The sequence below is a fragment of the Erinaceus europaeus genome, chromosome 20 (assembly GCF_950295315.1).
Source record: "Erinaceus europaeus chromosome 20, mEriEur2.1, whole genome shotgun sequence".
In the NCBI taxonomy this organism is placed as follows: Eukaryota; Metazoa; Chordata; class Mammalia; order Eulipotyphla; family Erinaceidae; genus Erinaceus; species Erinaceus europaeus.
In genome coordinates, this window is record NC_080181.1 from 42970041 (window position 1) to 42980745 (window position 10705).

Below are 10705 nucleotides of genomic sequence, written 5' to 3' on the forward strand. Positions count from 1 at the left end.
TTTCTGTTATTAAAGCAGTCAGTCTTCACAAAAAGGCAATCTGTCACTGGGTTCCTCAAGTGTATTTGATATTGGAGGTAAGTAATATGTGAGTTGCTAGGTTGTCAAGTGACATGGTTCTGAGAGCAAGCTTTGTAGAAAAGAGGCAGACGTATTTTCTGGGGAAGAAGAAATCTGATTCAACCACCATTATTACCCCGCCAGAATCACTAGCCTTTAATGCCATGATTTCTCTCCACTGATTCCAGTGTGTTACCTATGGGTTTCAGTAGTGCTGAGGCAGGGTGGTGGCACACCCGGTTGAGCACACACATTACCGTGCACATGGAGCCAGGTTTAAGTCCCTGGTCCCTATCAGAGAAAGAGGTCTCTCTTTCTCTGCCTCTCTCTAACCCCCATTCCTTCTCACTTTCTTTTTGGCTATATCAAAAAGAAGGAAGAAGAGGAGGAGGAAGAGGAAGAGGAGGAGCAGGAGGAGGACAACAACAACAACAGCAAGAGAGTTTCAGTAATGTTGGTGCATGACTGGTATTCTTTCCATTTCAAAAGTCACCTACACATGTCCCCACTCTGCATAATTCCAGATGCTTCTTTTGTGACTTCTCTATGCCCGTGGGCATGAGCTGGCCCTCCTTTCACAGAAGGCATTTGGTAGGAGTTGGCATTGTGTGACCATGCTATTCACTCAGTTTCAGCATCAGAAAGAACAATTTGGTCCCATCGGTAGCCATTTGTTTTGTAGGTGGAAGGTTAAATTTGCCATAATTCTGGAAGAGAAAGGGCTAGTGGAGACACTGAATCTCCAAGGATTATATACATTTAAATACGGGGGAGGGAGAGTATGCTTCAGTGAGGATAAGAAAAGCAAACAATATTAAATCACTGATAAAAAAATAAATTAGGAATTAAAAAAATAAATTAGGAATATATATATTTTTTCAGATAAAGCAGGCTTTAAACTAAGTAAGTATTCAGTGACAGAGGATGACATAATACCATCCAGAGGATCTTTTCATATTCTGTGCCACGAATATGGAAAGATCTTGCCTATCTATCAACAACTGCACTAGAAACCATTAATCTTTCAATCAAATGATAAGAAAAGAGAGAAAAAACAAACAAAAAAAAAAGTAATCAAACCAATCAACAAACAGAAACCAACCAACCAACCAACCAACCAGACAAAAACCACTAGCTGGACAGTGAATTGCTTTTCCCAAAGCCAGAATCCTCAGTGAGTGAAATTTAACATAGGATTGGCCATAAGGAAAATTGAGAGTTGGTCTCTCAGAAGTGGGACCTTGATCCAATGGAGAAGTTCTTTGTGGACTATTAACCCACAACAGGGAGATGGGAGTTTGCTCGTCTCCATTGTGTGGAAGTAATCTTCAGGATATACAAAGAAAGTGGCATATCACCGGACATCATGACTCACTAGTCTTTGGAAGGGAAGCTGTTTCTGAGGGATAGCAACTCTTTATTTCTCATCCTCTCAATCATCAGAAAAGCCATTAAAAGTTCACCCTCCCCACTCTTCTTTTAATTCTTTGCCGCAATCATACACCTGGTAGTGTGTCTATAACTTCGCTGGGGCTCATAAACCACCAATATTGAGGAATAGAGGGGTTTCGGGGTACCTGGGGAGAAGTGAGGTTGAGGCTTCAACATTCTCTTCTGCCCCCTTGTGGCACCTTGTGTACATTCGGCCACTCGGAACTCAAACTGAGCTGCAAAAATCTCTCTTGGAAGGCTAAACACCCTGTAGATTTATCCTTTCTGTCTATTAATTACAAGCAAATCGTTCCACTAAAACTAAGTCTCCCATTTCCTCCTAATGTGAAGAATCGTGCGTCACCTAGTCGTCTTTTTTTTTTCCTTCTGTCTTTCGTTTTATCTGTAAGAACATCGTCTAATTTCCAGTAGTTTTGCCCACAATCTTTAAATATCCATCATTTCCGTCTTCAATTTCCTATCTCGTTTTTGATCCCTGTTTCCTATAGACCCGTTTATCCATTTCCCCTTCCTATACATTCCTAGCGACTTTTTATTTTAAAAAAAATCATTTTCACTTTCCTGCTTTGGCCATTGATGCATCCTGAAATATTGGGGGGGGGGATCTCCCTGGTCTCTCACTCCAAACATGGTCCCCCAAAATTACTCTGCTTCCCATTGATACTTGGCATATGTTTATCCCCCCAAGATTCCCCCCATTTTCATCCCCTGTCTATGAGAAGTTGTGGGGCTAACCACACCACTTGTGCAACTGCATTCAACCCTGACATCCTCAAGCCCTGTCTGCCCTAAGTCCCCAGACTCCCAGCATTTTCCTTCTGAGCTTGACACCTTATGCAAATGTGTCTATAGGGTATTTCTCCCAGGCGGTCCCTGGACACTATAAATAATATCCAAGTCCCAATGAGTGTTCATCAATCAACCACCCCCTCCCTGTCCTGTGTGCCTGGACATGTGTCCTTGGGAGACTCCACTGGACCAACCAGTCCCACTTCCCCAGCCCAGAGATATTTATCTTTCTCTCTCCCTCTCTTCTTCTTCTTGATTGTGACATGGCATAATGATCAGAACTGCCTGCTCTCTGCCTTTCTCTCTCCCCCTCTCTCTGTCTCTGTCTCTCTGTCTCCCTCTCTCTCTCTCCCTCCTTCCCTCTCCCTCTCCCTCTCCCTCTGCCTCTCTCTCTTCTATGCTATGCTGTGCATCTACTTTTTTTTTTTTTTTCCAAATTCTAGCTCGTGACTGGATTCAGACTGCACCATCTCGCCTGTCCCCCCCTGCGTCCCCGGTCCCGGTGGTCTCTTCCCACTCTGTATACTGCAGCGCAGTAGCTCCAGCTCAGATCGAGTTCCAGTCCCTCCTGAGCACGCACGCGGCAGCTAAGAGCAGCCAAGCGGGCGGCGCAGGGGAGCGGGCGGAGCGGGCACCAGGACCCGGGCTGGGACCAGGGCAGAGGAGACAGCAGCGGAGACAGCAGCTGAGGCAGCAAGGGCGCCTGACAGCTCGCCTTGCTGGTAGACACCCCTGCCTTACCCACTATGCCCTGTCCACTTGCGGGGGTCTTGGGGGGAGCGGGGATGCGCTATCCACTTGCGGGGGACCTGGGGGGAGCGGGGATGCGCTTTCCACTTGCGGGGGTCCTGGGGGGAGCGGGGAATGCCCTGTCCACTTGCGGGAGGTCTTGGGGGGATCTAGAATGCCCTGTCCACTTGTGGGGGGTCTTGTGGGAAGCGCGGATGTGCTTTCCAATTGCAGGAGGTCTTGGGGGGATCTAGAATGTCCTGTCCACTTGCAGAGGGGTCTTGTGGAGAGCGGGGATGAGCTTTCCAATTACGGGAGTCTGGGGGGGGGGCGGGATGCGCTTTCCAATTGCGGGCGTCTGGGGAGAGCGGGGATGCTCTGTCTACTTGCAGGAGGTCTTGGGGGAGCTGGGATGCTCTGTCCACTTGCATGAGGTCTTGGGGGGAGCAGGGATGCGCTTTCCAATTGCGGGGTCTGGGGAGAGCAGGGATTCTCTATCTACTTGCAGGAGGTCTTGGGGGAGCTGGGATGCTCTGTCCACTTGCATGAGGTCTTGGGGGGAGCAGGGATGCGCTTTCCAATTGCGGGGGTCTGGGGAGAGCAGGGATGCTCTGTCTACTTGCAGGAGGTCTTGGGGGGAGCAGGGATGCGCTTTCCAATTGCGGGGCTTTGGGGGGATCTGAGATGCTTGTCCACTTGCAGGAGGTCCTGGAGTGAGCGGGGATGCGCTTTTCAACTGCGGGGGGGTCTCGGGGGAGCTGGGATGCCCTGTCCACTTGCAGGAGGTCTTAGGGGGAGCTGAGATGCGCTTTCCAATTGCAGGGGGGGCTGTGGGGAGCGGGGATTTGCTTTCCAATTGCAGGAGGTCTTGGAGATGTTTGTCCACTTGCAGGAGGTCTTGGGGGGAGCGGAGATGCGCTTTCCAATTGCGAAGGCCTGGGGGTGGGGGAAGCTGGGATGCCCTGTCCACTTGGCAGAGGTCTTGGGGGGATCTGAGATGCCCTGTCCACTTGCGGCAAGGGGAGGGTCTTGTGGGGAGCGGGAATGCGTTTTCCAATTGCAGGAGGTCTGTGGGGGAGCGGGGATGTGCTTTCCAATTGCGGGGGGTCTTGGGGGAAACAGGGGTGAGCTTTTTTAATTGAGGGAGTCTTGGGGGGACCTGTAATGCTCTGTCCACTTGCGGAGGGTCTGGGGAGGGGAGCTGGGATGCCCTGTCCACACGCGGGAGGTCTTTGGGGAAAATACTGGATGCACTTCCCAATGCGGGAATCATGGGGGGAGCAGGGATGCCCTGTCCATTTGTGGGAGGTCTGTGTGGGGAACAGGGATGCTCTATCCAATTTCGGGGTGGGGCTCTTGAGGAGGAATGGGGATACTGGGATGCCTTGTTCACTCGCAGGGGGTCTTGAGGAGGCGCTAGGATGCTCTGCCCACTTATGGGGGTCTTGAGAGAAGCGGGGATGCGCTTTCTAGTTGCAGGGGTCTTAGGGGGAGAGGCTTGTGAGCAGGAGCAGGGATGCTCTATCCAATTGCGGGGGGGGGGCGGGCGGGGGACAGGGATGCCTTCTTCAGTCCTGGGGTATTGAAGGGAGAGGGGATGCACTTTTCAGTTGCAGCAGTCTTAGGGGAATCAGGGATGCTCTGTCCAATGACAGGGGCTCCTGGGGGAGCAGGGATGCTCTGTGTATTTGCAGGGGGGTTTTAGGGGGAGCAGGATGCTCTTTCCACTTGCAGGGGGTTGTAGGCAGGAGCAGGGATGCTCTATCCAATTGTGGGGGGGGCACAGGGATGCAGAGATGCCTTCTTCACTCCCAGGGGTCTTAAGGAGAGCAGGGATGCTCTGTCCAATGGCAGGGGGTCCTGGGGGGAGCAGGGATGCTCTGTCCACTTGTGGGGAGTTTTGAGGGAAGCAGGGATGTTCTTTCCACTTGCAGGAAATCATGGGAAGGGGGTAGTGATACTCTGTCCATCTGTGGAGGTGGGGGGTGGGAGCAGGATACTCTTTTCACTTGCAGGAGGGATGGAGGGGAATGAGAGTGAATGGTCATAGCAAAGCAGGAGTGCTCTGTCTAATAGGAGGGAGGGGCCATGGCAGAGTGGGCATGCTCTGTCTACTGGGGAGGGGGGAGCGTGGGTGTGGAAAAAAGGGGGGGAATAAACCTCTCTCTCCTTTCTTCTATTTCCCCACCCCTTCATCCCAGCTCTCTGCTGCAGGAACCTTTGGCGTTTGAAGTCCTCACCACCTAGAGGCTGGGCCTGGAAGGATCCTCGAATAGCCGGCCACGTCGGCGCAGAGCCTTCAGCCTGGAGAAAAAGGGGAGAGAGCGGTCGGGGAAGCGGGGGCGAGGCCGAAGCCACCGGCCTGTGGAAGCCAAGGACATGTCGGACATGCAACAGCAGATAAGTAAGAGTCTGGGGGACACAGGACCCCAGCCTGAAGTCCCACCACTACTACCGCATAGCCGCCCTACGGTCCTGATGCACGCCCCGCCCGCCTCCTCAGGGGCGCCGCCAGTGCCCTGGGACCCCGACCCCGCCGAGCCCCAGACGCCCCCTGACCCTGCCGCTTGTCAGGCACCCCAAACTGGCTGGGAGGCTGCACCGGGCCAACCACCTGCCCCCGAGGCACCATTGGCCCAACCTCCATCTCTAGGGCCTCCGCTGGTCCAGACTCCCCCGCTGGAAGGTCCACCGCTGCCTGCTCCTGGGGTGCTGATGCTTCACCCACCCCCACCACCTCCTCCTCCACCTCCGGGAGCCTCGATAGCCGAGCAGCCGACACTGACTCCCGGAGTCCTGATGGTGCACTCATCTGCTACCGCCGTGGTGCACCCTCCTCCTCCAGGCACGCCGCTGGCCCACCCACCCCCTCCTCCGGGAGCACCAATGTCTCTTGGTCCACCTCCGGGGACGCCCCTGGCGCATCCCCCCCCTCCTGGAACCCCCTTAGTGCACCCACCACCTCCGGGGACCCCACTGGCACCCCCTCCACCTCCTGGTACTCCACTGACGCACCCTGTCCCAGTTGGAACACCGATGGTCCACCCCCCCCCTCCGGGCCCCCCAATAGGCCAGCCTACTGCTCCGGGAGTCCTGATGGCCCAGCCACTGGCCCCAGGGGTCCTGATGGTTCAGCCAACTGTTCCAGGGGGTCCAATGATCCAGCCACCACCTCCGCCGCCACCTCCGGGACCCCAGATGGTCAAGCAGCCCTGCCCTGGAGTCCTGATGATTCACCCTCCTCCACCACCACCTCCTCCGCCGGTTCCGAGAGCTCCCATCGCCCAGACTGTGGCCACAGGAGCGCCTATGGTGCAGCCATCGGCCCCACCTGCGCAGGCACTGGCTACCTGGGGCCCCCCGGCTCAGCCACTGATCCTGCAAATCCAGTCTCAGGTGATAAGGGCTCCTCCTCCGCCGGTACCCCAGGGCCCACAAGCCCCTCCAGCACAGCTGTCCACACCCCCAGGTTGGCAGCCCACTTCACCAGGCTGGCAGGCCCCTCCACAAGGCTGGCAGGCCGCTCCGCTGAGCTGGCAAACCACACAGGTCACATGGCAGCCTCCAACAATCACCTGGCAGGCGCCACCACCAGTGCGCCAGGGCCCACCGCCCATCCGGCCAGGCCCACCGCCCATTCGGCCTGGGCCCCCACCTGTGCGACAGGCCCCACCTCCGATCCGTCAAGCACCTCCGCTAATCAGACAGGCGCCACCGCCTATCCGGCCAACCCAGGTTCTGGCCGCCCCGCAGCAGCTCTGGCAGACGCTGCCACCTCCTCCGCCGCTGCGACAGGCACCTCAGGCAAGGCTGCCCGCACCTCAAGTGCGGGCAGCCCTCGAGATGCCCTTGGTGCAGCAGATGTCAACGGTTCAGCAGATGCCGACGATCCAGCCGATGCCGACCGTCCAGCCGATTCCGACTATCCAGCCGATGCCGACACTCCAGCAGATGCCAACACTGCAGCAGATGCCGGCACTCCAGCAGATGCCGACACTCCAGCAGATGCCAACACTCCAGGCGATGCCCACGCTGCAGCCGATGCCCAGCATCCAGCAGGTGCCCACGGTCCAGCACGTGCCGACCATCCAGCAGGTGCCAGCCATGCCCTCGGCTCCACCTGCATCCCAGGTGCCTAACACTTCTCCCACGGGCCCACAGGCACCCCCAGCCACCATATCTGTCCCACTGTCCAGCCCTCGGGTGGCCCATTGCCCTCCCATCATTTGGCAGGCCCCAAAAGGCCAGCCCCCAGTGCCACATGAGCTACCAGCGTCCATGGAGTACCAGGAAGTGAACCAAGCCCAGGCCATTGCCTGGCAGGGTCCAAAGGCCCCGGGGCAGTTATGGCAGTCCCTGCACAACCAGGAAGGACAGAGGCAGGGCCCACCAGTCATCCAGGTCAAGCAGCCCTTTCAGGGGGTCCCGGCCTCACAGAAGGCCACCACCCAGCAGACCCAGCCCATGGGCCCACAAGCAGAGCTGTCCACCATGCAAGTCCAGGGCTCCCAGCAAGCCCCCACTGCATCCACTCAGCCTCAACCCGGGGCCCCTTTAGCTACATCCACTTTCCCCCTGGGCTCCACTAAATCACTCCTGACTCCTCCAGGAGAACCCAAGGCTTCTTCAGTAGAGCGCAGAGCCACCACGAAGGAACGCAAGGCCACCCTGAAGGAACGCAAGGCCACCTCGAAGGATCGCATGATGTTCGCCACCTCCTTCTCTGCCCCCAGGGCAGCATCATCTGCCCGCGCTTACCCCTCTCCCGCCTGGAGAAGCTTGCCTGCTGCTGCAGCAAACACCTACACTGCCGCCTCAAGGGCCTTCCCAGCTACCTCCCAGTTCCAGCCTGCCTCTTCGAACGCCTTCACGGGTCCGTCTGCCAGCTCTGAGACCCCCAAGTCACTGCCACTCGCTCTGCAGGATCCATTCACCTGCGGGGAGGTTCTGCCTGCCGTGCCATGGGTACCACAGCCCAGCGCCAATGCACCCATGGCATCCAGGGCAGCACCCACCATCTTGATGGCCACAACAGCAGCACCCGCTCCCCAGGCGATGGCCACCATTCAAGAGGCTTCGAAGACCACAGCTGAACCCACCCGTCGCAAAGCCACCCGGAAGAAGAAGCATCTGAACACTGATGAGGAGGACTGTCGTGGGCACCGGATGAGCCGACGTGACTGGGAGGGACCCCAGGACTGGGACACTCAGAATTTGCATGAATGGGAGGGTCCACCCCCTGCTTACATTCGGGGAAACTGGGAGAACCCAAACACTGGTGGTTTGGGTGGCTGGGAGGGAGCTAGCACCTCCAGGGTCCTGAGCGGCTGGGAAGGTCCCAACACTAATTGGCTTTTGAGAGCCTGGGGGGAACCCAGCACATCTTGGGCCCCCAGTCTTTGTGGTGACACCCCCTGCAGCTCCCAACCCTTCCCCATCTCTGGGTTTGCCAATCTCTCCCAGGGGTCTGGTGCCACCCAGGATGAGCCCCAGCAGGCGACTCAGACCTCATCCCCCCTGGATGAGAGAGCAAATGCTTTGGTGCAGTTCCTCTTGGTCAAGAACCAAGCTAAGGTGCCCATCAGGCGCTCAGAGATGGTGAAGTTCATCATCCGTGAATACAAAGATGAGTGCTTAGACATCATCAATCGTGCCAACATTAAGCTACAGTATGTTTTTGGCTATCAGCTGAAAGAAATCGATCCTCAGAATCATGCTTACATTCTTGTGAACAAGCAGGGGGGTCCTAGTGGGGAGACAAGTACCCCTCAGGTAGAGAAGCCCCAGGTGGGCCTCCTGATGGTGGTCTTGAGCTTCATCTTCATGAGAGGTAGTTACACCAGAGAGGACCTGATCTCTCGCTTCCTGGGCAAGTTAGGGTTGGATAAGGGAGAGAGAGATGGTCTCTTGGGAAATACTAAGAAGTTTCTTGCCAAACTGAGACAGAAGTATCTAGAATCAAGGTACACTCCTTTTACTGAGCCAACAGAAGACGAACTCCTCTGGGGACCCCAGGAACTCCTGGAAACTAGCAAGACGCTTGCGCTCAAGTTTTTGACCAAGCTCCAAAAGAATGATCCTTTGTACTGGCCCTTCCAGTATTCTGAGTCCGTGACAGGAGGCCAGTCTGGGGAACAGGGAGAGGATGAGGATGAGGATGAGGATGAGGATGAGGATGAGGCTGACTCTGGTGATCACACCCATGACCCCACCAGCAACCCCCCTTCCCGCTAATGAAATTCAGCAGCTTTCCCTCTCTTGTTGTCACTTTTGTGTCCTGGCCAAAGGCCACTTGACAAAGTGGGGGTGGGGGGTGGGGGGCGGGGGGCAGGGCGGGGTGTTTCATTATTGGTGTTTGTGTTCCAGTTTTCTAGCTCTCTATCTCCCCTTCTCTCTCTCTCTCTCTCTCTCTCTCTCGTGAGTGTATGTGTGTGTGTGAATTCAGATTTTCAAACACTTGGTTCTGTACCTGCCAAAGCTTTGTACCTTCTCATGTGGTGTTGAGTTCAATTGGCTACTGTTCTCTTGAGTATTTTTGGCTTCTGTATTATTAAGTGAGAGCTGTGATTCTCTGTATTTGTGAGCGTGTGTATTCTTACTTGTTCTGTTTTGGTATCAAGAATTGTGCTGGCTTTTGTGACATGAATTGAAAAGCGGTCCATCTCATGCTGGTACAAATCATGTAGCGTTGAAGTAGTGTGTTCTTTGAACGTTAAAATGACTCATCTGTAAAACCTGTCTGCAGAGAAATAAATATCTATATCTATATAATAAATATAATTTCAGCATAACACACTTGTCTTTATTTGCCTTTTGTTGACAGGCGTCGAGTCTTCCCCACACTCTAAACAAACTGGGGCACATAGTAAAAACCATGGCGACTGAGAATAACACTGCATCCATCATAATGGTGCAGTGATAGGAATTGGGTGGTGAGATGGGAAACTCCCATTAAAACAAAAATATAACACCCCAAGCCAGTGTGGCTAAATAAGGATGAGATGGCAGACAGGGTCTGACTTAATCCTCCTGACAATCCTTCAGAATAGTTGAGGATTTCCACTATTCCCATTTTCTAGATCCTTTTCTAAGACACCCCCCTCAAAAAAAAAAACAGTTTCATAAAATATCATGTGTTGGGAAAACTGTCATTTCAAACCACCTGCTTGCAGAACCACCTGTTTGCAGAACCACAGGTGTTTGTGGGAGGAGAGAGATAAATGCTTGGATGAGTTCCCTAAGGGGAGGTTTTTTTTTTTTTTCTCACTTTGGTGCTTCGTGAAACACTTGGGTTTTATCAACACACTGATCTTGGGATAAAAACATATCCCCTGCAAATCGTCCAGGTTCCAATGAACTGTGGCTTCCACAGGTTGCTAGAGGGACGATGGTGGAGAGTGAGTGATACCTTGCAAAAGGGAGGTCTGGGGGGCTTGGGAGGAGTCCCTGGGGAGATGGGAATGCTAATCCTAACAACCTCAACATATAGGAGAAGTCATCTGACAATGAGGTTGCAAAGGAACATGCCAGTTGGCCTTCCAGAGGGAGGGAGTGATTCAGGGACTTGGCTCTAGGGTTTGCCATGATGGTGCATATGGCAAGGCTCTTTGGAGGTTATCACCTCTTTCTTATGGACAGGGATCCTCAGTGCTATTGCTACTATCTTGTAAGGATC

At 54.4% G+C, this 10705-nt stretch overlaps 1 protein-coding gene across 1 annotated transcript; it reads left to right on the forward strand.

Annotated features, from left to right (window-relative positions):
- The first annotated feature begins 2742 nt into the window (after nucleotides 1-2742).
- On the forward strand, nucleotides 2743-9816 carry MAGEL2 (MAGE family member L2). Its single transcript, XM_060179261.1, has 4 exons — nucleotides 2743-3023; nucleotides 5232-5434; nucleotides 5684-6864; nucleotides 7126-9816. The coding sequence occupies exons 2-4, from the start codon at nucleotides 5410-5412 to the stop codon at nucleotides 9262-9264; spliced, it is 3345 nt and encodes a 1114-aa protein (XP_060035244.1). The 5' UTR covers nucleotides 2743-3023; nucleotides 5232-5409; the 3' UTR covers nucleotides 9265-9816.
- Nucleotides 9817-10705: the final 889 nt, after the last annotated feature.